The 26902-nt window shown below is 45.3% G+C and overlaps 2 protein-coding genes across 3 annotated transcripts; one reads left to right on the forward strand and one right to left on the reverse strand.

The window, feature by feature from the left end:
• Nucleotides 1-2621: 2621 nt before the first annotated feature.
• dda1 (DET1 and DDB1 associated 1) lies at nt 2622-5729 on the forward strand. Its single transcript, XM_003978056.3, has 5 exons — nt 2622-3011; nt 3466-3546; nt 3644-3695; nt 4114-4175; nt 4296-5729. The coding sequence occupies exons 1-5, from the start codon at nt 3003-3005 to the stop codon at nt 4398-4400; spliced, it is 309 nt and encodes a 102-aa protein (XP_003978105.1). The 5' UTR covers nt 2622-3002; the 3' UTR covers nt 4401-5729.
• A 2380-nt stretch (nt 5730-8109) lies between these two features.
• ano8b (anoctamin 8b) lies at nt 8110-26362 on the reverse strand. 2 transcript variants are annotated; one of them, XM_011619376.2, is made up of 19 exons: nt 25997-26362; nt 17013-17123; nt 16413-16545; nt 14812-14950; nt 14633-14729; nt 14431-14547; nt 14213-14340; nt 13969-14130; nt 12951-13103; nt 12676-12802; nt 12504-12559; nt 12347-12421; nt 11437-11684; nt 11187-11346; nt 10715-11110; nt 10188-10379; nt 9957-10088; nt 9487-9597; nt 8110-9265 (listed from the first exon to the last, which is right to left on the reverse strand). In XM_011619376.2, exons 1-19 carry the CDS (start codon nt 26145-26147, stop codon nt 8543-8545), a joined length of 3411 nt encoding a protein of 1136 aa, XP_011617678.2. In that variant the 5' UTR covers nt 26148-26362; the 3' UTR covers nt 8110-8542. The 2 variants fall into 2 exon arrangements, with proteins under 2 accessions (XP_011617678.2, XP_029684090.1); XM_029828230.1 differs by lacking the exon at nt 25997-26362 and adding an exon at nt 18718-18874.
• Between the last annotated feature and the right edge of the window lie 540 nt (nt 26363-26902).

Below are 26902 nucleotides of genomic sequence, written 5' to 3' on the forward strand. Positions count from 1 at the left end.
TCCCACATACAGGTTTTATTGTGAGTTGACAGTCAACTACAAGCAACCAAACGTGGTCTGCCTTTCGCTCAGCTGCTGACATTATCCTGGCACCCTGTGAGAGGGGATTATACTCTGTAAGTCCACACAACACAAGCTGTCCATCTCCACGGAGAGAAAACCCCGTACGGCAACAATTGTTGCTTTGTTAGCCGTTCCTGTGCGCTAATATCCGCACAAACTTTATCTGAGCAGCAGTATTGATGTGTGATAGCGCTGAAATTGGTGGAATAATCTGAACTCTGCGGTGGTGGAACTGGGAAAGACGAGTCTGAACTCTTCAGGGCAGTGAAGTGGATTTACAGGGGCTACATCTGTGCAAAATATAGGAACCAGCACCAGAATGAGCCAAATGCAGACCTATATTTTCATTTTTTGTGAAGCATTAATCTGGAGGTGCAACATCCCCCCCTTCCCCCTTCCTACACTGTGGAGGCTCGTCCATTGTTAGGTTCGATTCCCTGGTTGCCCGTCTTTCATTTCGACCTTGTGCATGATGAAGCAAACAGGATTCAACTCCATTGGCATTTGAGCAGGTCAGGCACCACAACAGTGGGTTGGTGCCACCAAAATAATTAAGCCTGTCACTGGGATTAACAACAGCGGAAGGTCCACTGTTGTCAGATGTTGATTCTACAACCAAACAGATAACTGCTGCTGCGCCTGTTGTCCAAAAACTCTGACACTACAACACTTTCACTTTGACTGAGGAAAATGCTGTAAGACCTCAACAGATTTTACTGTTTCCAGTTAGAAACTCTAGGCTAACAGCAATAACTGGTTATGTGTCCGAGCTGTTCGCGCCTCCCCCAAATGAAAACTATTTTAATTCAAGCTGTCAACAACTCAACAGTTTTTATCTGAGAAATGTTGCTCCCCGCTGTTGCAGCACACTGAATCCTAATGAAATTATGTGAAAATAAAACCAGAATTAGATGATTCTTAGAGAGAAAAATAATCTTACCTCAACGTCGCCAAATCTTGACAAGAAATCTAGTAAGACAGGTGGTTTTCTTATGAAGCATCGAGTGTGTAGCGAGGCTATAATCTGTTGCAGTCAATCCAATAATCTTATTTATGTGGCTTCTGTTGCCCAGTAGGTGGCCTCCACATGCTGAACTTTCTGTTCTTTAACAGCAGAAAATACATCAATTGCGTGCTTCCCCTTACATGTTTGTAAAAACAGGTTTACGCAGAATGCATTAGTAGGTGACAAACTGTCTTGATGTTTGGATCTCAGTGGCTGCCATGCTCCCCGCCTGACCCTCAAATCCCATTTAGGTAAAACTTGTCTGGGTGTGATCAGCTCAGCCAAACCAATCTTTTCCAATAGGCCTTCCACCAAAAAGAAACAAAAAAATCAATTCAACATAACTTTAAGCTTAAAATACTAGCTACTTTAGATCCTAGTTTGCTAAAGTGTCATTTTTATGCCCAGGTAATTTACATTTTAGAAATACATTAATTGAATAAAACATAACTTTCTACCATATTCCTATTCATGATTGTAATCTGGGTTAATGAAGGTCTCTTTGATTATTGGTTTTTGAACTAAGATGCTAACATGTGGAGTCGTGGTGGACCAATGGGGGTGCAACCATTGGGATCATGACCCAGGAAGTGCTGCTATATGGTCGCTACCTGATCTGCGCCAAAACGACAAACTCCGCCTCCTCACTTCCGACCCGCCTCCCTCGGGCTCTGATTGGTTACCACCCCACAGCGCCCAACGCGCGTGCACAGTTCGCTGCTGACCTATCCATCGCGAGTCCGGTCCCTATCTCTTTTAAGGCTGATGGGCTTTACTAATAAAGCAACATATCTTATGTAACATAGTTTCTACTGTCTATGTATACACTATTACGTTAGGTGGTTTTTTTGTGAAATAATTTATTGCTGTATGGATGACTTTGAAACTCAAATATAACTGAATAGATGAATAAAGAATACGAATAAATATAACTGCATATTGAAATGCAGTTATATATAACTCGCCTGACGATGCATGCGCCTAGAAAATATTCACTTCAATCACGTCTGGAGAGATATGCAGACGTTCTCTTCAATTTCTGACTTTCTTTTGATCTTTGTAATTTACATTTTACATTTGTTATCAGTACTTTTTCATAATTCAGCCTGACTAGTCCAGTCTCAATCTGGCTTTTCTGACTACAATAAGAAAATATATTTCTACTTTAATTTTACCTTTTACCAAATCTCAATTACAATTGTAAATTTCCAAGCAAACATGTCATTTATTGAAATCATCTTCAACGGTTTATCACAACTTTGACCTGCATACAGGAAAAATCAACCCATCTGAACAGTGTCTTTGAATAAAATGTCATCTTTATTCATTTATATACTTCTGTATCTTATATTAAATATTGTTTATTGCATATCAACGTAGACTGTCAATATTCCTAATGTAATTTGTAGTTTAATTATTCTGCTTTGATTTAAACTGTATAATTATTTTTTCCATATAGTCAGATGTCTTGTTTTCTGTCTCGCGCATTGTTTTGATGCTGAGCGCCTATCCGCGCGAGCGCACAATTTGGCGCATGCGCAGAAGCGATGTGATGCAGCTCAAGTTCCGGGTTCAGATCGGGCACTGCCACTGATCATGCCTTGCCGAAAAAAAAGGCATTAGCAATGCTAACTAAATAAGTCCTCCGTGACTAGTTTCGCAGACATATTGTTGACGTCGATTCTTGTGTTTTTCTTCCTTTGTACGAGTTAATCGTACTGTTTCATGGATATATTATGGGCAGAACCATTTGTTTTTAGAGGCCGCCGTATTCTCCTGCCAAGAGGACACAAGTGAACGGCTGCCTCGGGTAATTGGCCAGCCAGCTAGCGAGGCTAACTCTGGGAGATTCTTCTTTCTGCCATCATCATCCAGCAAAACGGACGGCGAGCCTGTTGTATCACCCTGCGTTTCGACGGAAACGTCTTGTATCATGGAGAAGGTAACTCACATACACGACGTAGAGCTTTAGCCCCACGCTGAACTACAATGACAGAGGGCATACAAGGCAGTGCCACCCCCGGCTAATCTAGCGGTGCCTCGCCGTTGGCCACGCCGCTTTCTACTTGCTCAGCGGCCGTTGCCAAGGCGGTATTGATTTGTGCCCCGCTAAACTCGGACTTGCTCGTTTCAAGCCGACCCGCTACCCCAGCTGAGAGGGAGGGTCGGGTTGTGATGGATAGCAGGCCCGTTAGCATGGCGGAGTGAACGCCCGGCACCGGCTCGTTTCTGTGGCCATCTAATGGATGTGTTTCCAAACTTTACACGCTGCTGACAGCTGATGGTATAAGCTGGAATCAGATGTCATAGAATAGACAGATCCTCAAATCATGGACACCAGATGACTTTAAATGAAATCGAATCAAGATGTTTAGTGAATCTCATTATCCTTGCAGGCTGATTTTCTGAAAGGACTTCCTGTCTACAATAAAAGCAACTTCAGCCGGTTTCATGCAGACTCTGTTTGCAAAGCCTCTGTAAGTATTATGTGACATCACCTGAATGTCTGAACTTGTGTTACAATTGAGTTCCCTGAAATTGCACCGTGTAACCCGTGATGATGCGCCCCCCTAGAATCGGAGACCATCGGTGTACCTTCCAACGCGGGAATACCCCTCTGATCAGAGTAAGCACCAAACTGACTGCAAAAATTCTGAATTATTGGAGAAATTACATGTCATTCCTACCCAGCATTTTATTTTGAGGACAACTGCTCGGTACTTAAGGGGAATCTCATTTGCCACTGCTACTAGGCATTGTGATAATTATGATTTATATATATTTTACCTCCAGGTCAATTGAGAGTACAATTAAGTATATTTGAAGCAACTGAAAACATACATTGTCCCCATCTCTGCACATCTGTAGAGGTGATGGGGGCTTCACTCTCAGCAGCAACATCTGCTGATGTTAAAGCATCTTAACTTCAAACTCACAATACACACGCTCTTCAATAGCAGGTGTGACTTGGGCCTGATTTGTTGGAAAATATACACTAAAGTGATTCAAATGGCTGTGACACTCTGGTGTTTCTGCATCTGCAGTCATCGTGACAGAGAAAACCAACATCCTTCTGCGTTACCTCCATCAGCAATGGGACAAAAAGGTGAGTCTGCTTTTCCTCATAACATTATCATTGCTATGGCCAGTTTCAGGTGCTTGAATCTGTATAATTGGTTGAAAAGAATTAAGTGTTCGGACTAATTTGTGTTTTTCAACCTCACAGAACGCAGCAAAGAAAAGGGAACAGGAACAAGGTGAGGGTGACAGCCCAGCACCCCCAAGGAAGATTGCACGGACAGACAGCCAAGAGATGAACGAGGACTCTTAAGGGTTCAGTGTGAATGTGTGTCTGTATGCACATAGAGGGCATAGCCGGTTTAAAATCATGGGGAAAAAGCACCTGAATAGAGACCCCCCGAGTGTTCTGCTCTATGGCATACAGGGTGAATCCCCGATTTAATGTAGCCCCTGAAAATGAGGGGACTTCCTGTTCATAAAACCACCAGTGGGGGGGGGGGGGTAAAAATCTGGGAGCTGTCACTGACTCGGCAGCATCGTAGTCGGGGGGAAACCTTTTATTGGTGTTGACTGTATTTACATTGGCTATTCCTACGTGTGGATCGTAGAATGTGTTTGTTTTGTGTGTGTGTGTGTGCGTGTTGAAGCGAATGAACCCTCAACGGAAGCCGAGTAGATTTAAAGAGACGACACATAGGAGTCAGACTCTACCTGACTGAGAGAATGTCCCATTCTGTGTAAATTCTTTTTGTTACATTTTAATTTTATTGTGACTGTTATTGTTTATGTAACAAAGGAGCTTCCTGTCCGCCACAGCGCCCGCCCGCTCTGTCTTGCTGCCCTCTCTTACCACAGTGTTCTGCACTGCTTGAACAAACAGATTAACACTGTGATGCGGAGCACAAAGAAGATGGATGTTGCAAAATCCCCTTCTTCATGAGCTCGTTTCGTCATTCACTTCTGAGGATGCATGTTGTATTTTTTTCCCTGCTTGTTTTTAGCTTCTATTCCTTCGATTGGATGTAAATGGTGAAAATTTCTGTTAACTGTAACATTGGAATTTTAGTTGCGACTCGTATGAGAAGAAAAGAAAACATGTCATTGCCAATAGTGTTTGTCTGCCTTTTTGTAAAAGAATAAATGCCCACAGTGATGAGAGAAAATGGGGAAAAACCCCTCACGTGACCTGTGGATGCTGCCTTGCTTGTATGTGACCTTCCAGGGTTGCCATGGGAGGTGTCAGCCAAAAGACCTTACATCTTAGACCCTTTAGCCGAGATAGCTGTGCTGTTGCCCAAGAGCTGTTATTTTTTTAAATTTTAATTCTGAGAACTCGCCGAATCAAAGGCAGATGGACCATTTTAGCCAGATCCTTCATGATCATCGTGCACAGAGCAGCTGCTGCCCTGTCTGGGTCCTGTTTATTTACCTCCAACATGCTCACAGCCTCTTCCCTTCATCTAATGCTGCAGACTGGGTTTATGGTGGGGTCAGCTGCTGCCCACCGTCAGTGTAAATACCATTTGTCCTGAAGCATGAAGACGTGCTTCCTCTCAACACCGATGCGTAACACACCGAGCCTTGTCCTGTCTCGTGTTGTTTTTTCACTGCTCAAATAAAGCTTGAATCAAAGTGGGTATTTACGTGGTGGTTGAATGTATTTTAATGTCAAGCTTCATAAGATTATAATGTATTGCGACAAAACGGACTTGAAATAGTCAGGTGTTCGTGGGGGGAAGAAAGTGCATTTTGGTCCCTTGGAGCTCCCGTAGCTTCCGACACGCGTTTCTGCTGCCTTCATTTCCACCACTAGATGTCGCCCATTTCACACGATACCCAAAAACGTTAAACATTCACATGACACGAAATTCATTTGGAATTATTTTATTAACTATTTTTTTTTAGGTCTTACAAAAATATGACAAAATAAATTAAAAAGAAATAAATAATCCCATTTCCTCATTTTTCTTTAAAAGGTGTTTTTAAATTTGTACAGTGGTACATTGGAAGAGCTTATGATGTTCTGTGAGGCTTCCATGAAAATATCTGAAAATATTTACTGTCGCTTGAGCTGCTCAGATTCTTACTTATCATGACACTACTGATGCTCATAAGATTCAATCCCAAATCGTCTGCTGCTGTCCCATATTTAAACTCTTCTCAGTTCTTTCACAAGTCCCCTCGGTTAAATTAAACAATAATCAGTATTGACATCTGCTGCATGGTGCTGCACTGTTTTCCCTGATTCAGGTAGAACTATGTAACTCTTCTATTTCTTTCTAACCTGATTACATCTCTCTCTATGACCTTTCACAGATTTTCAGATGATGCTTCTGTCGCATCACAGTTAGTCATCCCTGAAATCAAAAAATTCCTGAAAGAACAAAGAAGTGAAGTGATGTTTTTCAGCTATGTGTTCATCTTCATCCCTGTCATGTGACTTTTTAGCCCATGAGACAAGTGTTTTATGACGGGTGTGGAACATCCTTTACTGACAGCAAAGAGGTTTTTTTACACATCTGTTTCCACAGTTGATTTGATATCAGTGAGATCATTCTGTCATTTACATGATGTTTTCTCTGTGTTGCAGCCTGATTAATGGGGGGTTTACTTTGACGCTGTCAAATAAGAATTCACTCATTATCTTCTCACCACCGTGTTTAAAGAGTGAAGGTGAAGTTTTAGTGCCAAAACTTAGGAAACACTTCCAGGATCAGAAATGATGTTCAAAACCTGACATTAAACTGTAGGAAGTTAAACTGGAGGTTAATGTAACCAGTTGTAAGCACGGGAAATATAACAAGCATGAAAAACAGTGGCTGCAAAGCAGCCATTTAGGAGAGGTTCAAGCATGAGCTTAGCACTTTGTAATCATCACTCAGGATGCAGCTTGTTTGTTAGAAAAGTCTGACATGGTCAAACCTCGATATGGACACTCGAGTCATATTTTAAAGTGCTGAAAAATCACAATCCAATCTCAAAAATGTTTATTTAAAGCAGGTGTAAAGGACGGTGACACTGTCCTAACTGAAACTGAGTGGCCACACGGCACTGCAGAAGCAGCATGGAGGTCATTTCTGTGAACTGTGTGAAGGTTAGAGAGGCCACACACAGCTAGTCCCTGTGCCTGTCACTGGTATTGTCCCCCACCTCTATCAACCCGGCGGTGAGAAGATAATAACAGAAAACCTGCCTGAAGCTCAGCGTCGTATTTAACACAAAGCTCAATTTTAAATCAGATTCGAGACTTTAACATAAGCCAGGAGGAAGCCGAGAGTTTGATGCCGAGATGACAGCTGAGCCGATGCAGAGTTGGCCTCTGTGTGTTCAAGGATTCAGTCTCGACTCACTGTAGGCATTTAAATCTCCTGCTCTGTTATTGCCAAACTGGTTGCCAGAGGCGACGTGTGTGAGTGCATAGTTCAATGTTTTTCTCAGCCTACAGTGTTACGGCCTCATTTAATCCTGTCTAATGTCTCCGGAATTTGTTTTAGTCCTCTTGATTTGCTACCTGTTACTCACTCTAAACGCTAAAACAGTAAAGAAGTTGTTGCATTTAGATGTTTGATTCAACTTTGGACACAAGAGGACGAGCTCCCCTGCCCAAATATCAAACGGCAACATTTAGGACGTGTTGTGGTTGCCAGTTGCAGCAGAGGAAATGGTAAAATGATTAAACAAATCCAGTTTTTGCATAACTGTGGGGACCGGCTGGTGTGGCTGAGCAGGTTCAGTCTGGAGTGCAAATGTTCTCTGTCTCTCTCAACGTTCTGTTGGAGTCATAGCAGGAAGAACGGAACATCATCTGTGTTTACACTGAGCCGCGTGTGCTCGGATTAAGGTTCCTCCTCATTTAATCTTTTCCAGTTTTACTTTTCTTCCCACAAACATACCAATGTCAACGTTGGCACCAATCTGTGAGCTCAGACAGCAGCACTGATTGAAAAATAAGGCAGGTGATTTTGGGATGTTTCAAGGCGACTAATTAAAAAAGAAAAACATTAATATGGCTTTTCTGATTTTCTTTCTTCAGTGTTTAAACTGTGTGATATGATTGGTGACCCTTTGTTAGCTCTCATTGTTATTTTTAACTGTTTTTTTTTTTTCTTTTTTCAGCAGCGGCTGTTAAATCCATACGGAGGCTGAAAGGATGCATACAGTTAGAAGAAATTGAGAAACACGGTTCTTTGCTGTCAAGGCTTAAAAATATGAGAAATGCAGCACATGCATTTCTTTATGTATTGCAGACGAGAAGGAATTTTTTTTGTGTGTGTGTGTGTTTTGGGGAGGGTTGACGTCTTTCATATCAAACCTTTTTTTGTCCCTCAGCAGAAGCAAACCAAACCAAACGTCATGTTTCATCTACAACTACCTTGTGGTAACACAGAAGGTCGGCCATGTCTCCTCTCACAGTAAAGCGTCACCAGTGGAACCAGAAGCACTTTGGCGCTCCTAGACTCTGGAGCCGGGGGGTTCTGAGTCCGCCGCGTGTCCGTTCTCTGACCCTTCACCGCCGGGCGAGGGGATCTCATCAGGAACCCCGTTCAGATCGGACCTGGATGGCAGCCTGTCTGATGGTCCTTCTCCGGATTTGGGCGGTGTGGCTCCATTCACACACACACCCCCCTCTGATTTCCCAAAATTAAACAGCTTCCCAGGATTGAAGGCTTTGCTGGGTGATAGAGAACGCTCCTGAGAGCTGCTACCTGATGATGAGGATGAAGATGACGCCGATGTGGCCGTGGCTGCCTGCACGGCCGTGGGGGCACCCGCAGACGCTGCAGCACCTTCCTTCTTATTCTCAGGTGACTTGAGGAACTTGAAGCTCAGGAACCCGGGCAGTTTGGGCTCACTCCCGGTGGGCGACTGAGGGGAACGGGCGCCACTCGAGGAGAACTTGCTCTGCAGCGGGATGATCTGTTTCAGTTTCATCACGTTGTTGTTGGCCAGGAGTGAGCTGGGCCTCTTGGGCTTGTCCGACCCTCCTCCGCCGCCAGAGCGAGATTTGCTGCCGTGGCTTTTGTCATGGTGGTGATCTCCAGAGGAGTCGCCTCTGCTTTCGTCACGCTCCCTCTCCCTGCGGGCCATGTGCTCCGCCTGCCTCTGCCGCTCCTCCTCCTCCCTCTTTTTCCTCTGCAGCTGCTGGTAATGCTGCTGCGCCTGCCGCTCGTGTTTCTGCACAACACACATATTCCAATGCCGTGTCACAAAAATGCTGTTTACTTTAGAGCTTTACTGGGTCCATTTACTCAAATACCGACGCTGCCGCCACTGCAGACCTTTTTTAATAATTATCATTTAACACCCACATCTTGTATTTGTATTTTCAGCTGCAATGTCAGTGTACATGTGGTAAATACGTTAAAGGTGAAGCTAGACAAGTCAGATAGATTTACCTTGAAGGCCTCCCTGCGCTGATAGTCCAGCTTGGTCATCTCCTCCTGGACCCATGTGGGAATATCAGGGATGGCCACATGGATGACATATTTCAAGAAGATGGCAAAGTGCTGCCGAAAAAAGGAAATAAGAGATCGATGTCTGAATCTCCTCAGATATAGCTCACTGTGTTTTTCAGAGATTACAGCATACTGGGCGCTGACTTTTAAAATTTAAAACAGCTATTCAGTGCTGGATTAAGTCATTCTTCACATAATTTAGTCCATGAAATTGTCTTCCTCACAGGGATGACTTCCTTATCAGGCCTAAACAGAGCTGCAGCCATCTTCCCTTCTAAATATAGTCTAGAGTGGAGATACAGATCTAACAAGAAATTGCTTCAGTTTGTGTGTTCAGGCATTAACTAGAGAGTAAAGGTAACTGGAAACTAATAAATAATCATAATCCCTATTAGCTGGAGCATTGATACCTCGAGGATGACGATGGAGATGATGGCCATCTCAGGACTGAGCCACGGAAAGAGCCGCTGTAGCTGACCGCACTGACCAATCAGGTAACAGTTCACTATGATGGCAATTAGGCCCATGACCTCCATCGCAGTCTGAGACAGAGAAAACAAGCAGGTTTGTTGTTTTTCCTTCTAGCCAAGTTCTAAATTTCAGCCTCATTTCCAGGACTGAGATGAACCAGCATTTCTGACCTGCCATTGGCCGATGCTCTCCACTCTAATGCCGAAGGGCCTCTGCAGGCCGGTGCAGAGCTTAAAAGCATCGCTGCGGATCTCGATGATGTTGTTAATGAGTGCGCACATGGCAGCCAGAGGGAAGGCTGAGGAGAAGAGCACCACATAGCCAAACTGGACAAACATCTCTTGGTAGTCCTGGAAGGTGTCCTGAGAGGAACAAAAATGTACAACGGCCAACAAAGATGGAGCTGTAGTGAGTAGAAATATCATGTATGGTAGTTTTATTACTTATCTTCACTAAGTTAATCCTAAAGCCCCAAATAAATTAAGAGCCTTCCACTGAAATAAATGTGGGAAAAAAAGCCTCAAAATCTCCAGGATGTGTCCAAACAGAAGCAGCCTCGCCAAAGAAACCTCTTTTTCTGCCATTGTGCCTCTAAAATCTCCGCAACAAATTGTGGGATAAACCATGAAAGGGTTCAGAGAATTCAACTGAGCATCCTTCAAAATGCCTATGAAGTATTGCTGAATGATCTTCTTACGGCGTAAGTGGGCATGCAGCTCTCCATCTCGGCCTGAGCAAGTGTGTTGTCTTCTGCCTCCTCGGGTGGGTCCATCCACGACTCTCTTCTGGCCTTCGTCTCGGGTTTGTCTGCACTCCTGCCCGCTCTTCTGTGACGCAGAGAGGAGCTCTCGGACCCAGGATGCACTGGGGCAGCGGCTGTGGCCAAGGGCCCTCCGGCAGCAGCTTGAACCTCCACCCCACCTGCTCCTGCTCCACCTGCCTCCTTGATGTCGTGGATGTCGTTATCGTCTTCCTCGTCGCACATTTCAAACACGGAGCTGGGGTCCATTCCTTTTTCCACCATAGTGGGGCTCCCTTCCTCCATGAAACTGCTGTCCATGGCGGGCCCGCTGCAGACGGGCCGTCTGTCCGCCTGGAAAGCCCCATCAAACATTTGAAACGACGACCGACGTCGGCCACAGACGCATTTATGGGGGTTTATCGTCTACCTTTTCTATGAAGCTGACTTTCCTCAGCTTCAGACCACAGTCGATCAGACTCTCCTCCTCCGTCTCTCCCTCGCTGAAACGGCCGCTGTCAGCCTCGTCTCTGTCGACCCCCTCCTCTTCATCAGGCACTCCGCAGCCCCCGTTCAAACACTTCTTTTCCCTGGCAGAAGAACACCAAACCTTTTTTTAACCCCCAACTGATCCAAGTTCCATTCAGTAACTGCCCGAGAGTCAAAGCCATGAGTCTGACCTCCTCTCTGATGGCCCCCAGCCAGGCCTGCTGCTCCTCATTCCAAGTCTGGTCACAGTCTGGTCAGCAGGAGAGCTCTGAGCTTTTCCAGCCGCCAGACGGGCGTATTTCAGCAGCACCGATAGCAGCAGGTCCCACACGGCTCGCGGCGTGAGCTCGCCCAGCTTGTGGCGCTCATACAGGTAAGGCTGCAACACCTCCTTCACATTCTGAAGGAACTGGCGGATGATGAGCAGCGTGGCAAGCATCTTAGGAAAAAGAGTCACAGATGGAGTAAAAACAGAAATGATGAATCAGCAACAGAGAGGAGAGAACAGCAGGCTGACAAATCCCCCAGAAACAGCACAAGGAGAAATTAAACTGTTCCATCAATCAGTGATGTGTTTTCTATGCACCGAACGGCTCATCTGCCACTGATTTCATAGTGCAACAACAGGAAGCAGCTTCTGTATCCTGGATGTGAGGAGACCTCAATAATAACATTTCAGCCTTTTACAAGGCATCTTGATAATGCATAAATCCAATTACAGGAGCAAACCTCTCATCCGTCAGCACAGTAAACCAGTCAGAGAAAAGAGAAACTCGTTCAGAGGTAAGAAAAGAAAACAGCATGAAAAGAATTCCTATCAAGATTTAAATTTCTCTTATATATTGGATATTGTAATAAATTGTCATTTTAATCACTCCTGCATTTAAAGCAGCAGCTGCCTCCCCAAACCTCACATCCTCACAACTGCGAAAACTTTTTTTGATCAACTCGTCTTTGCAGATTTGACATATTTTGCCATCTGTTAAATTCCAACAAAATATGAGTTATGTAGAGATGAAGAAAGAGATGCTCTTGCAGACGGGTGGTTATGAAAATCAATGCGTGTGGAGCCACTTCAGGAAAAACGTGGGCGCGCCTCACCTCTTTCAGCCGCTCCATGTCTTTGAGGTAGAATCCGATATAAAAAAGGCTGAGATAGGAATTTACAAACTGAAACTGCAAGACAGAAATGTCAGATGTCACAGAAGAATGTGTAAAAAAAAAAAAAAAAGGTTAAATGTGATGAAAAGACACTCACTAGAACCATTTTGATGATGAGATTTTTTTCATAGGCACTCTGGAGTCTATAGTTTTCTGTGGAGAGACGACATCAAACATCTCCTACTGCACTACACAGACGTCACATCATGAAACTGCGCTGTCCATCCTTGATAAATTACAGGGACGGGACCTCAGAGTTCAACTCTCACCCATGTCGTTGAGCCAGCAGGCGATTTTCCGGTATACCTCGTCACATGCGGTCACAGTGATAGCCAGCATGATTTTGGGGATGAAGCGAGCAAGTCGAGGCATTTCCTTGATCCCCATCACAAACTCCTGCAGAACAACAGGTTCAGTGTGTTTCTCCGGGCTGTGCTCGCAGGAGCGTTTTGAGGATGTTGATGTCGCGTTTTATCGTGGCAATAATAACACATTGGAGACTGCATATGACCCTAAACGAAGACATTTAAAAAAAGGGACTGACCTGCAGCTCAAAACAGATGAGCATGACCAGGAAGACAAAGCAGATGCACAGGATACACACGGGCAGGCTGACCAACCACCTGAACAGGCGCCGCCGCCACGGAGGATAGTAGAACTCTTCACGGCCGGTAATGGGACTGCAGCGCTTCACTCCCTGTAGAGGCAGAAGACACGTGTGAGACAACCAGATAGAGGGAGAGAAAAAAAAGACAAAGGCTGTGTCCGAAACCACCCCCTATACCCTACATAGTGCACTCAATCGTGTGGACGCCATTTTGAAATAGTGTCCGAATTCTTAGTGAGCATCGCGAGTGCACTCAATGTATCCCACAATGCACTGCAAAAAGTAGTGTACAACCGATGCACCCGAACTCGGTAATATATCCCATCAGCCTTTACGGTATCACGTGATAATCTGTCGATGGCGGGTAAACGAGCAGTAATGACGTACAAATGTATGTAATATTATGTTATTATTATTATATGCTATTTGTTTCACATATCTTACTAGAGCGTAAAATTCTTTCACTTTAGTGGAACATTGCTGCCTCCATTTTAAATATGTTTTTTGCCTTTATTTATTTATACGCGACTATAAGCATCTTATTAGATTACGTCACCGGAAATGTCACCGGACACTAATTATTTGAGATAATAAGGAAGTGTTATGTTATTGTTATTGACATTAATATTTTAATCTATTATTATTATATAAAGATTATAATAGGGTAAAATATTGCATTTTCAAAGAAACGATCGCTGAATGTGTTTGGGTATGTTTCGGATGGGTTAAAATAATTAAATGGACCTGGTCACTTTTCCCGGGGAACGATTCGTTATTATTATGCGACAACATTACGTCATTTTACGTGCGCCATAGTGTCCGTAGTGTCCGAAAGCTAATTTTGAATTGAGTGCGCTACGTAGTTCACTCAATCCATGTCCCCCATGTAGTGAGTAGTGAATAGGGAACGAGTGTGTGGTTTCGGACACAGCCAAAGATTCATTCAAAATTTCACCCGGAACTGAGGTCTTGGCTCCTCCAAGGACTCAGCGGGCGGGTCAAGCGTCCCCCATTTGTACGCCAGCTCGGCTTCCCTCCTCTTCCAGCGCTCCAGAAACAGGGTGGCCCAAACCACGTTGAAGAGTGCAAACACCACGCAGCAGATGTCCCGGCTTGTCTGGAAAAAAGCCCACCAGAGAGGGAGGTTTGTAGTTTTGCCCATTCTGAATGTTTTACATCACAAAAGCTTCTCTTCTCACCTGATCTGATTCGGTCAGCATCCACAGCACAAAGCCGATCACAGCGGGATACAGCATGGAGGTGGTGTAAAATCCCAGCCAGGCGAAGTACATGGCCACCTTCACCCCGAAGTAATCGCAGATATCATCTGTAAATCAAATAAAACTGAATCCTTTTTCCTTATTCCAGGCGTGATGGCGTTGCCATGTGACCTGCGTCGGCTTCTTATCTTGCTGACCTAATGGTTGTTTCTCACACACAGCCTGGACCCAGGACTTCATCAGCTGGCCCAGGATCCTCTGCTCATGGAGAGGGAAAACCTGCTGGATCACACCACGTGCACTCAGCTCTGGGACTGCATTCAGACAGAGAGTCAAACAAGTTGCAGATTAGAAATGTCACCGCTCTTCTGTAATGACTGAATAACAGATGCAGCTTACTGATTGGCTGGCCCTCCAGGAAGTTGATGTTGTGAAGCACCTCCCCTTGTTTGGCTCGCAGATTCTCCATCCAGTATTTAATGATGCTCTGCCTCTCCTGCAGAAATATATCAGGTGTGTACCAGAGTGTGTGTATGTGTTAGCATGTGTTTGTGCGTGTGAGTGTGTGAGAGACGGACCTGTGAGGTAAAGAAGCATAATTCGCTCTCGATATTCTCGTAGATGTAGTCCTCCTCACAGGAGAAGCTTCTGGTTCCACCTCCAAACTCTGGTTTTACTGGTTTCCTCAACCCAACCTCCTCGGCACCTCGCAACAGACTGCAGGACAGCAGAGGAATTCATGTTAGAACTTTTTATACTGTTAATATATTATCGTTGGACAACACTTAAAACAAGCCTCCCTTGAACCAATCAATCGGCATCTAAAAACCACAATAATCAAGGGAGATTTACTTTATGATATATATGATATTTAAGAGTGGCTATAATTTAAAGTACCCAAGGAGACAGTGGAGAAAAGGCTAAATGGACAGTTCTGGAGGGACAGAGAGGCTAAGGGGACGTACGTGTCACTTGTATATTACTGTGATGCAACAGATGTAACATTTTCATAGTAAACCAAAGACAAACCAGACAATTAGAGACAATCAGTGTTTAAATTCTTCTCTAATGCTTTGACCTCATCTCTTCTCTCATCATCTCATTTCCCCTCTGCTCTTCCTCCATATCGCCTCTTTGTTTTCATTCCCCCTTTGTCCCCTGTTCTCTCTCCATCCTTTTATCCCTGCGGTCCTTTTCTACATCTCCCTCTTACCTCCTCCTCTATTCTGATCTCTATCTGACCTCACACGCTCTGTTCACACAAAAAAGAAGAAAATCAAAATCACACCAATAATGCAGCCCTGCGGCGTGATGGCTCGGCGCTCTCTCACATGTACGTATCGTACTCTCATAAATGTAGTGCACACGCACACATCCATCATTCAGCTAAAGCTAATTGGGTGTGCAGTAACAATGAGGTTCTTTCAGCAGTATGATGGATTCCTGCAGAAATTTTGAGAGAAGCCATTGTGTTCCTTATCCAGACCTCGGATGAAAGGAAGAGAGGATGTATAGATTTAAACCAGACCAGTATTTCAAGGAAATAACTGAGAGGCTGCAGTCCCCGCTGGCCACGATCGCCATTACATAAATCACAACCCAAAACACACAGTGTGCTTTAGCGCAGTGTTTCTGTGAGAGGCTCACAGATGCTGAAGCAACAAAATCAGACACAACAGCTGTGATCCCAGTTTCCCCTCCGTGGTCCCAGTTCCTCCTCCCACTTTCCAGGAGGAACGCAGTTTTCATGTCAGACACATGCGGCTATAAACAGGAAGCTTTTCCATTACTGAGAAGGTCTGTGATAACCAGCTGCAGCCTGTCAGAATCCACTCTCATCCTCATTCCTCCCTGTTCTCCTCCCTTCTTCCTCTCCAGATTCCTCTGTTTGTGTGTCTGTCAGACGCTCTATATTCGTTCCTTCCGGCCATCTGTCTGATTCTGTTCCATTCGCGCAGGGTAAAAAGTCTGGTTGGGGGCTGTTGAATGCAGAACCATCAGAGGGGACAGCAAGAGATGGAGGGAAGCAGGTTCGTATATAAACTGAATAAAAGTAAAAGTACAGTATGACCAAATCATTAACCTCTGTGATGGCAATAATGAATGTACTTAAAACAACTTTTCTGTTACACCATAAACATGATAAAACATTCAGATGTTGATGCTGGAATCGTCTTACTTTTCATACGTAGCAGTGACGAAGAATGCGTAGACCTGCGTGTGCTTGTAATGTCGGATCTGGATGATGAGCTCTGGGATTCCCAGTCGAATGTGGTTGAGTAGCCATAGCAACGTGTGATCGTCCGTAGTGTCTGAGGCAGGAGATGAAACAAAGAAATACTACACTTTCAAACATACCCACGCACGGCCATGTACAGCAGCTGCTGAGAACTCCCACAGTCTCTAAACTATCTATTGCTGAGCAGCAGCTGGAGGTCAAAGGTCATGCTAACAACCACTCGAGATTGACTGTCAGCATTTATTCCATCAGTCAAAGCCAAGAAACTGGAGTGAGGAGACGTCATTGATCTGACAGTCGTGGTCCTCACCTACATCAACATACTATTTTCTATCCTTATTAATATTATTATTATTATTATAGATCTGACCATCAGAATATGTGTCATGGCTCACCTTTAATTTGTATCATATTAAATCACTTAATATCTCAGTTTACTTCCTGTCTATTTTGGGGACACTTCCCCTCATGGCCCAGTAGCACGTGTTAAATACGCAGTGTTGAAACTCTTCATCAACTCCTCCATCAGACATGTCTGACCTGCAAACGTCATGAGGACGTCACAGTTCTCCGTGGGCACCGTTTTCATCCAGGACTTATGAGACATGATGTGTCTCCCCGCCTGCAGCAGCCGCTTTCCGAACAGCTTATCTGAGAGGGAGGACGGACGGACGGACAGACAGACAGACAGACAGACAGACAGACAGACAGACACATGTAGAGAGTGAGTAACCTTTCAAAGTAAAACACTCTAAGGATAGATTACATTTCTAACATTTGTAGCAAACACCCCTCAAAAGCCTTACCCTTACCCTCTCTGTCTCTTTCTCTCTCTCACACACACACACACACACACACACACACACACACACAAGCGTGCGCGACCCCCCTCGAGAGGATGGATTTAAATGTCACGCCACTTTCCCCCACAGCAGCAGACTCGCAGAAATAATCCAGCCCTGCCAGGACCAAAGGCCACACACTGTCTACCCTCTTCACTATCACACACACACACACACACACACACACACACACACACACACACACACACACACACACACACACACACACACATACACACACACGCATATACACACAGGCACACACACAAGTGCTGCCACTGCAAAAAAACACCAACAACAACATAAATAATCCTTGAGCGGTAAAAAAAAGAGGCTGTTTGTGTTCTGAATGTACTCAGACAGTTCAGTGATTGAAGCGTCCAGACTGCAGCTGTGCGCCAGTAATAGCAGCAGCATCACATTTAAAACCCGCTGTCCTTTTCTCGGCCTATAGAGTGACAATAACGCACCATTTCAGCACTCGAAAATGGGTGCACAATGACCTAAAAAATAAAAAAAAATGTTTCATCAAACTTGACATGACAGAACTCTGACGTGACAGAAAAACTCTGGTTTACAGCAGAAACAGGAAAACTTTAATATTACTCTCGATGATGATTTTCAACAGGGGCTCATTCATCTGATTTGGCCGTCTGAGGTTACCAGACATCCACCCCCAGTGCCAATGGTTTAAATGGGAACAGTGTGGTAGTGTGACCAGTGAAAGTTGAGCCTCTGCACAGCTGTCAAAGGCGATTGTAAAATACTTCCTGGGTACTAAATCATACTGACCTCAGTCTGGTTAAAGAATAGATACCTTTTACAAGTGGCTTCCATTCTGCTGGATGCAGTAAATATACGTCCGTCTCTTCTGGGGGGGCAATAATAACCTGCCAGGTCAGACCACGGATGTGCCCGTCCACCTGCTTCATTCATCCCACAATGGAGAAATTCTGAGCCAATCCCGTGGAGCTACAGTGTGTGTACACAAACCTTCATCTGTTCTCCGTGTTCAGGGGACTTGTGTCAACAGAACACGTTACAATATCCCCAAGGTTCCCCGTGTACGGTTCCCTGGTAACAGACATTCCTCAGGAACCTTCAGAGTTAGCGTGACGATTCTCGTTGTAGTCATACAGTGGGAGTATCGGCGCCATATTATGTCAGATGTTTCTCTTTTTTTTTTAAAGATTTACACACACACACACACGCATTGATTTGAATGGAAAGTAAAGGCATCCGGTGTATTATGGGCTGAATCGCCCCCTCGGTGTGTATGAGTGAGGTGTGTTTCCTCTCAGAAGAAGATATTCTTGTTGAAACGGATCAGAACAAAGAAAACCGCTACGTCCAAACAGAACTTTGACGTGTAGCTGCTGATCAATAGCACTGACTGTACTTACAGAGAGGCCATGACAGCTTAATTTCGTTCCACACTGCTGTTCCCGTCTGAAGAATGTTCCCAAGCATCAGGACTGGAAACACGCTGAGGTTCTTTTCGACTTTTAATCTTGAGTTTACTCAGATGACGAAATGGGACTGGCTGCCCCACCGCTTCAGAAAAACTGCTGCAGGCTGAGCTACGACATGACAGCAATCCTAATGAGCCCCACTATTGAGGGCAACACACACGTAGCACACACACACACACACACACACACACACACACACACACACACACACATTGGAACAACCTGGAGACACTCCAAAAGCAGTGAGCTTATCTAGAAAGGCTGCTAACTGATGCAAATGTTATTTTATTACAAATCTATTTCTACACTACTTGAATCACGTATGGATCATTAACTTTGATGATTTTCTTTCCCGCTGTTTATGCCTAATCAGGTTCACTGGGAATGCTGGAGTCTGTCCCAGCAGTTACTGGGTGAGTTGGTGAATCTGTGTTTATTGTCTAAAAACAGATTATGGCCATTAAAATCGTCCTCGCTGCCTTCAGGGTGAAATGATGCTTTAATGGCCACTGACGGCGGTCAGGCCTGATCACTGAATCTTTTCTCTGGGGCATTTTTTTAGTTGAGAGGAGCCAGATGAGGTGGCTTGGGCATCTAGTTAGGATGCCCCCTGGACGCCTCCCTGGTGAGGTGTTCAGGGCATGTCCCTCCGGTAGGAGACCCCCGGAAGACCCAGGACACGTTGGAGAGACTATGTCTCTCGACTGGTCTGGGAACGCCTGGGGATCCCTCCGGATGAGCTGGAAGAAGTAGCTGGGGAGAGGGAAGTCTGGGCTTCTCTCCTTAGGCTGCTGCCCTCGCGACCCGACCCCGGATAAGCGGTAGAGGATGGATGGCATTTTTTTAGTTTATATAAGAGTTTGTGTACATCCAACAGGTATTTTCGTGCATCTGTGAGATGAACTGCCAGGTTAACAGGTGTTGCATCAAGCAAAGAAGGTAACAACTATGAAGGTGAAACCATCAAATGATATGTTCAGCTATGGGCTAGTTCAGCAAGTTCAAATGATTATGGACATTAACCAGTTATTAATTTACATTAGAACCAGTACGGTTGATTTAATAATCTGTTATTCCACATCAAACAATGTGGAACCGCAGCAAAAGTCTAGTGTACACAATTGCAGAGTGTGCTGCACATTTACAACCGGTTTTATTACATTAATGCTAATCAGAATTATACTAATGCTAATCAGAATCCTGGTGCACACCTCTTGACATATACGTTTGGGGTGACGTGTATCCAAAAACCAAATCGCACGCTTACACCTGTGAGGATTAAATGAGTTAAGCTGCCGTTTCTGCAGCTGCTCCGTGTCTACAGGGAGGAAAACCATGACCCACCTCTCTCCTCTCCTCTTTTACTGCCAAATCCCAAACACTATCACAAAAATGAGCATCAAGAGTCTGCACACCTAAAAATACGGCCACCATCTTTTCCTGCTGCGCACGTGACTCAGATGACATGAAACCCTCCTTTTCCCGACGAAGCCGAGCCTGATTCCACGCTGCTTGGCTCCTCTCCTTTCTTTCTTCCTGTTGCTACCATCCCTGCTTCCTCCTCTTTCAGATCCTCTCCTCTCCCCCATGGGCAGGATCTGTCAGCCTGGTTCTTTCCTCTCGCTCTCGGTTCGCTCCCTCTCCGTCACTCAGGCAGCTCTAAAGGTATTTGTCAGAACTGTATAGATCCCTCTACTCCCCACGGATGCTGCTTTTAAACCAGGCAGGGTAACAGAAACAGCTGGATGCCGTATCCAGGTATATTTGTATCAGGCAGCGTTGGTTCATCATCTCTTTTTTTATTTAATCTAAACATATACTACCATTTGTTGTCAGCTCGCCTGCTGAGTAAGCAAGAAAAATATACTGCTGGCAGCATTTAAACCTAACTATGACAGAAATCAGGCAGCTTTGATCCAGAAATCCAAAGAAAAACAGCCATCATGATGAGTTAGAAACAAATGAAGAGTGAAAAGAACAGCGTTGGGGGTAAAATAGCACTTTTTCAGACACTTTAGCAAAAGAGATGGTTTAAACGCTTATTCTGAGAAGTACTAAGAGCAACAGCAGTGTCTAGATTACAGCAGATACCAGGAGCCATCGGAAGCCAAAACCACCTGTTCTGACACAAAAAAGAACGTGTCCATGATGTGGTTAAGAATAGGTCTGTCGCTCTTAACAAATGAGACGTCTGTTCTACCTTTGTGACAAATGGTCAGTGTCAGAATTCGAGGAGGCTTATTAATGGGCGCAGGTAGCAATAATGGGGACTCGTCCTTGGCTTTCAATGACACTGATTATGTGTGACACCGGAGGCGCCTGTGGCTACGGGCCAAGAGGAGGACAATCCTAGACCGTGGAGGACGTAGGCTCTACACAGCAGAATATCTGGGGTATCGTATTACCCATCCTCATCCTATCATAACCCTCTTTCTTCTGCTCCTCTGCTCTCATGAAATCTGCTGTTTTTTTCTGCCAAACAGGCTTAAATGAGGTGAGATACCTCGTTTCAGTCAGGTACGTGAAGAAGAACTGGAGCCCTGCGTTTAAACTTGTTTCCAGTCAGTCAGGCTTGTCTTATTCAGACAATCCCAGTCTGGTTAATTCTAACTGGTTGAATGGGACATTGTTGTGGGGCTGATTATGAGTTACAAAGTGAATAGCAAGCTTTGTCGGGGGAACGGGCCTCACTGTTGAGTGGTGGGCCACGGCCAAAGAAGAAAGCTTTTCTGATTAGCGCACAAGCCGAGAGGACTGGGATGCAAACAGAGTTGTTGTCTTTTCTGGATTTCTGAGCTGTTTACAGGCTCCAAATCACATTTGACTGGAGCCTTTAAACTGCCTCCCGGGTGTCCTGTGTCCTGGTGACCTGTCCAGGGGGTGTTCCTGCCTTTTCCCCAGTGACCACTGGGAGAGACTGCAGCGCCCCCTGTGGCTGGATGGATTAGTATTTCATCGCCACACTTTATAAAATCTCAGGGCAAGTTGTGACAGTTGTTTAATGACTACTGAATCATGCAAGGGAGCTAATTTAGAAGATAAAAAAAACATTTTAAGAGGCTGCTGCAAAGTAACTGATCGGAATGATGCTTTGACATGAAGTGGTGGAAGGGAAGGAGTCAGCTCAATACCCTGAAGAAACCCTGGATTATTGCACATTACCATACAAATCCTCCCATTTCCTGCTCAAAGGCCAGCAGAAGAAGACTTTCATGAGGTACATTAGCCTCATCTTTTGTGTCTAAACCAAGCAGGAGGACATTTATTGGTTAGATTTAGGCCTGTCCGCAGAAATCAAATGGGCCATTCAGAGCTCTAGAAACGGCACTGTGACAAAAGTGACAGGAACCACTCTATTAAAACAAAACAAGAATATCACAGCAGCATCTAGTGGAGTGCTAACACAAATCAATTATTGACCAAAAGTCTGTTATATCTGAGAACTCCTGCACAGCGTCAGGACTGTACCCAATCACATCCACCAGCGAACTGATGACAGAAACAAATTACTCCAAAAAGAAACAATAGATGGGAAACCACAGAAGGACTATATGAGATGTGGGCACAATAATTGCTCCTATATTACTGCTGCGTGCTGCAGGCAACACTGATGATTTCTGGAACATAAAGTCCCCCGTTAGCTGTAGCATATTAAACTTTTTATTGAAGGCGATTGGCACAATATTGCAGAGTTTCTCAGACACGGAACAAAAAAAGGCACATTGACTTTGAAGCTCTATGTTTTGAGAACACCCTTTGCAATTACATTTTTAATACCTGGTGGTCAGATTGTAATATAGCAAACTAGGGGGAAATGTGCATATAAGTAAGATTAGCTTTCAGATAAGTAGAAATAGATGTGAAGAAGGAAGAGACTGGCCTCTCCTCTGTCATCTGCAGCTGTGGTTTATGACCAAAGTGATGTCTGATGTCCTGAAGGTTTGTTTCTCCTCCATCCAGACATCTGGCGAAAAGTGCAAAGTCTGATGCACTGCAGTGCACAGAGCGCACGTTGCTTCAAACTGGCTGAGTCTGCTGCCTCGTACAAGACGGATGAGGAGAGGTTAAGATCTTGAACTAACTGTAGGAAAAAAATGTGCAGAAGAGCTCAGAGGAGGAAAAGAGAGCAGCCGACTCTGCTCCTCAACGGCTGTCGGCTAACGCTGACATGGATAATGTGTCGATTTATTAACTGGGAGAGGGAAGGCTTTTATCATCCATTTGTTGTGTGCTACACTTTAGCAGCCCTTTAGTCCTCTCCTGGGGCTTCAGAGTGGCTGGACAATTTCTGCACAGCTAAAGCTAGAAAGAGCATTATTCACCACAGTCATCACATTTCTATGAGACAATTATGGGGGGAAAAAAGGCCCAACCAGTCTGGGCGACAGTGAACGAGGCCTTAGCCACTAGTTAAAGGCTCTTATTGTCTCTTCTCGGAGTCAAAACCAGCCAAACAAGGCTCTGGAAATGTGTGATGCACCTGCACTGTGCATTATTATATTCTGCTAGGTGATGCAGAGGCAGAAAGATTGTAATGGCCTGAAACAAAGAGGCATCATGGGTGATAAAATTAAACCATTAAAACCTGAGAATCTGGGACAAGTAAAGCACCAGGGTGAGCAGAACTTCATAACATAACAACAGCACACTATATACCCAAACCAGTCTGGACACAGATTAAAGGAAAAGCAATTAAAACCGTGGCTACTCTCTGGAAACGTCCCCGTCTGCCAGTGGGAAGCAAACACACTCTCTGAGAAGTACAGTATCAACCATCTCCGGAGAGGGGAATGGATCTGGTAATCAGCGCTGTGCAGCCAAAAGTCCAACCTCAGAGGGAAATATTTATGTAACATCAACAAAAATGATTAGCATGAGGCAGCACTCTTCTGCTGTGATAAACGACTCCTTCATCTGATGGCCCGCACCTTCTTCCCCCGGCATCATCCCACTTCTGAGGCCGGCTGGATTAAATCAGGGTAAACAGCTGCGCCTGTGCACCAGAGTGCGCTTCAGCTCCTGTCTTCCACCAATCGGGTGAAACCGATAAAGCGGGAACAGGACTAGCAGCAAGGTCACCCCACGCGGAGGCAAATTCCCCTGATCGCTAATGCAGCTAATGTGAAACCGGAGAGGAGAAGCAGATCAGGAAATCTATGTCCGCAGTTCCTGCGCCAAGGAGCCGTGGGGGTCGGAGTCAATAGGAACAACGCGCTGCTGCCATTATATCACACTGCATTACTTTAATCAGATTCATTTATGAAGCTGTGGAAGGAAACCAGTCAAACTCCTGCCCCGAGAGGCTTTTCCTACCTCGCTCACGTTTGTGTGTTTAAGGCAAAGCTGCACGTTACTGAAACAGACCAAAGCTGCACGTAAAGTTTAACGTGCTTCTTTCTCTGGAGGGAGGGGAAGGAAGATGGCTGCAGAGCCACCAGCAGCGCCATTCTGTCATCATTTCTCATTTCGATGGGACGACCCAGCGGGTTCGGGTTAATACTTGTTAAAACATCATTTTTTTGGGAGAAGCTTTACTTCTCAAACTGACTTGTGATGTTGCTTCCTTCAATCCTGAAGCGGAGACCACAGATGACATGACCTGATTTCTCCACCGGAGGAGCTTATCAACAATGGCCTCAGAGGAGACGCACGCTAATTGGTGTGATTTCTCCCGGACTCCTGTAACGACGGCTGCTTAATTAATCCGGGTGTTGGAGGAAGATGGTGGAGGGGATCAAAGTTATTCCCGTCCACTGCGGAGGGCTGGGATTAGGAGAAGGAGCTGGAGCATCCCAGCCTCCAGCGACAAAGATCCTCAGTGTGACGTTGTGTTTGATGACTGACGCCGACACGTTTGAGAGTTCCAGGATATCACGATATTCCACTTAGGTCCTCCAAACACAAATCCTTCTCCCTTCAGACTCAGGCAAAGCAAAGGGAGAGACAAGTCAGAGTCCGATGAAAGGTTTCCGATCACCCCAAAAACCTCAAGGTTTTATCTCAGTCCAAACAATTTCCGAACGTGTTTGGTGGTTATTCTTCTTTATATTAGCTCAACTGCTGCTGCCGTTGGCTGCTCGGCAACCACAGGCAATGCCTCATCTGCTCTGTGAGTCGTCTCAAAGGTGGAACGAAAGCAGATCCAGATCCAAATGTTTGGATCCTTGATTTTATTATATATCATATATGTTATATTCATCGATGGCGCTGTAGCTAACACCGAACGTGTCTTCTGTCCCTCCCATAAACTGCCCAGGAGTCTTGGATGACACCCCTGCGTGCCACCCACTCCACAGCATGACATCAGTCAGCAGCAGCCGGCTCAAGTTACACCGACCCGAGCGTGGACGGGGTTGGGGAGGTGCTCCTGTGGAGACAGCCCGCCGCTCCGCTGCATCACTCTGCAGCAGAGACTGGCTCTGCACGCAGGGAGCCAACCCCAGCTGGGCAGCCGGAGACTCAGGCTCACATCGGTGGTCTGTTCCAAAAATAGCCTCTCTTGCCATTCTTGCAATGTACCAATGATGAGGCCTGTTCTGATCCTCCACCGGTGTCATGGAAAGTCATCCCTAATAACCCGACTTCTCACGGGTCTAAAACGCAGAATGTAGTTTTAGAATGTAGAATCTAGAATGTATTCAGCACTTCTGTTCAAAACTCACCAGACACAAGATTGAGAGAACAACATTGTGACGAACCGGCCCAAATCATCGACTCGGACTGGGGCAATAACACGTCCGCAGTAGTTTAGTTAGTCATCATATTATTAGATACCAGATGGCAAAGGGAGCAAATATCCTTTCAATAAAAACCTCAAGCAGCATTCATTCCTATTACCCTGTAATTGTGCTCTCAAGATAAAGACTTAGTGCAGATAAACAAATGCAAACATGTGGACGTGGCTTTGTGTGACACGAGGTGACCGCCGATAACCTGATACCACATTTGATCTGTTAGTCTTTTTCCAAACCAGACGCGTGTGGATAATTCAATCAAAGAGGTCTTTACTACTTTAGAACATGATCTGAAGTTAGAAATGTTATTTATAGGACTGTAGTCAGATGGGTTTATTTTTGGGACGCCCTGGTGGAGACAAAAGACGGCTGCAGCGCGGTGCCCGTCGGTGCGGGAGTCGGCTTTCACCTGTCCCCCTTCCTGCGTCCGCTTATCAAGCCGCATCTTCCGCTGCGAAAAGAGGCACATGACTCACCCAGTACGCCGGATGAGGCAGGCGGCGGGGCAGCGCCCGGTTCCGGCCTCTCTGTGTCTCCCTGCGGCACTCTGTGTCGGTGCCGAGAGCTCTCCGCGCCCTCCGCGCCGCTGGCCGCCGCAGCTGCGGCGCCTGCCGCCGTGTCCGGCATGCTCTCTATCCGCGAGCAGCGACGGAAGATGAAGCTATTCTCCGGGAAACAGCGCCGCTGTGTCGCATCTCAGGAGGATCTTGAAGCATGGGTGTAGCACGGCGGCTCCGAGAGGAAGGTTAAATGAGGGTGAAAGTGAGGTGAAGGCTGTCAGTGTGGCGGTGGATCATCCCGGTGATGGTGCTCTGTGGAGCGGGGTGCGCGGCGAGATGGAGTGCACGAGAGAGGAGGGACAAAGAGAGAGAAGGACGGAGAGGGGGGAGTGGGACACACACGCACACACACACGCACACACACCACTGCGATTACTACAATGATCATTATGATCGTCCCAGATACAGAATTCCTTGAACAGAAATTAGGCCACCAAGGCAGCAATTATGTCAAAGTCACCTCTGGCACAGAATTAATCTTGAAATCCTCAAATTGATTAATTAATTAGGTATTTAAAATACTATCCTTTCTGCTGTATATATCTCAGGTATAAAACAGGTGTTTTCCATGGGTAAACGAGAGTTTAATCCTTCTTATAAAGCGGAATATGACTCATTCAGTCGTGGACACCTTTAGATATTTGTTTTTAAGTGCTGCTGAAGGTTAATTTGCTGCAGCTCTCGTTCTGTCCTGCCCATTGTGCTGTCTGCAGCAATAAACCCAAGCAGGATCTTAGCTTGCCTTGACTGTGTGTTTAAACTTGGCAAATACTGCAGCTCATGTCATAGAGAAGCTCACTTGCAAACATCCTCCATAATGAT

Source organism: Takifugu rubripes, chromosome 20 (genome assembly GCF_901000725.2).
Source record: "Takifugu rubripes chromosome 20, fTakRub1.2, whole genome shotgun sequence".
Lineage (NCBI taxonomy): Eukaryota > Metazoa > Chordata > Actinopteri > Tetraodontiformes > Tetraodontidae > Takifugu > Takifugu rubripes.

Coding starts and splice junctions, on each gene's coding strand:
- dda1 (XM_003978056.3), top strand. Junction 3,696..4,113: donor GGAATACCCCTCTGATCAGA/GTAAGCACCAAA, acceptor CTGCATCTGCAG/TCATCGTGACAGAGAAAACC. Junction 4,176..4,295: donor ATCAGCAATGGGACAAAAAG/GTGAGTCTGCTT, acceptor TCAACCTCACAG/AACGCAGCAAAGAAAAGGGA.
- ano8b (XM_011619376.2), bottom strand. CDS start 26,147: ATGCCGGACACGGCGGCAGGCGCCGCAGCTGCGGCGGCCAGCGGCGCG. Junction 17,124..25,996: donor TGCCTCATCCGGCGTACTGG/GTGAGTCATGTG, acceptor CCTCCCTCTCAG/ATAAGCTGTTCGGAAAGCGG. Junction 16,546..17,012: donor CGTCCTCATGACGTTTGCAG/GTCAGACATGTC, acceptor CTCCTGCCTCAG/ACACTACGGACGATCACACG.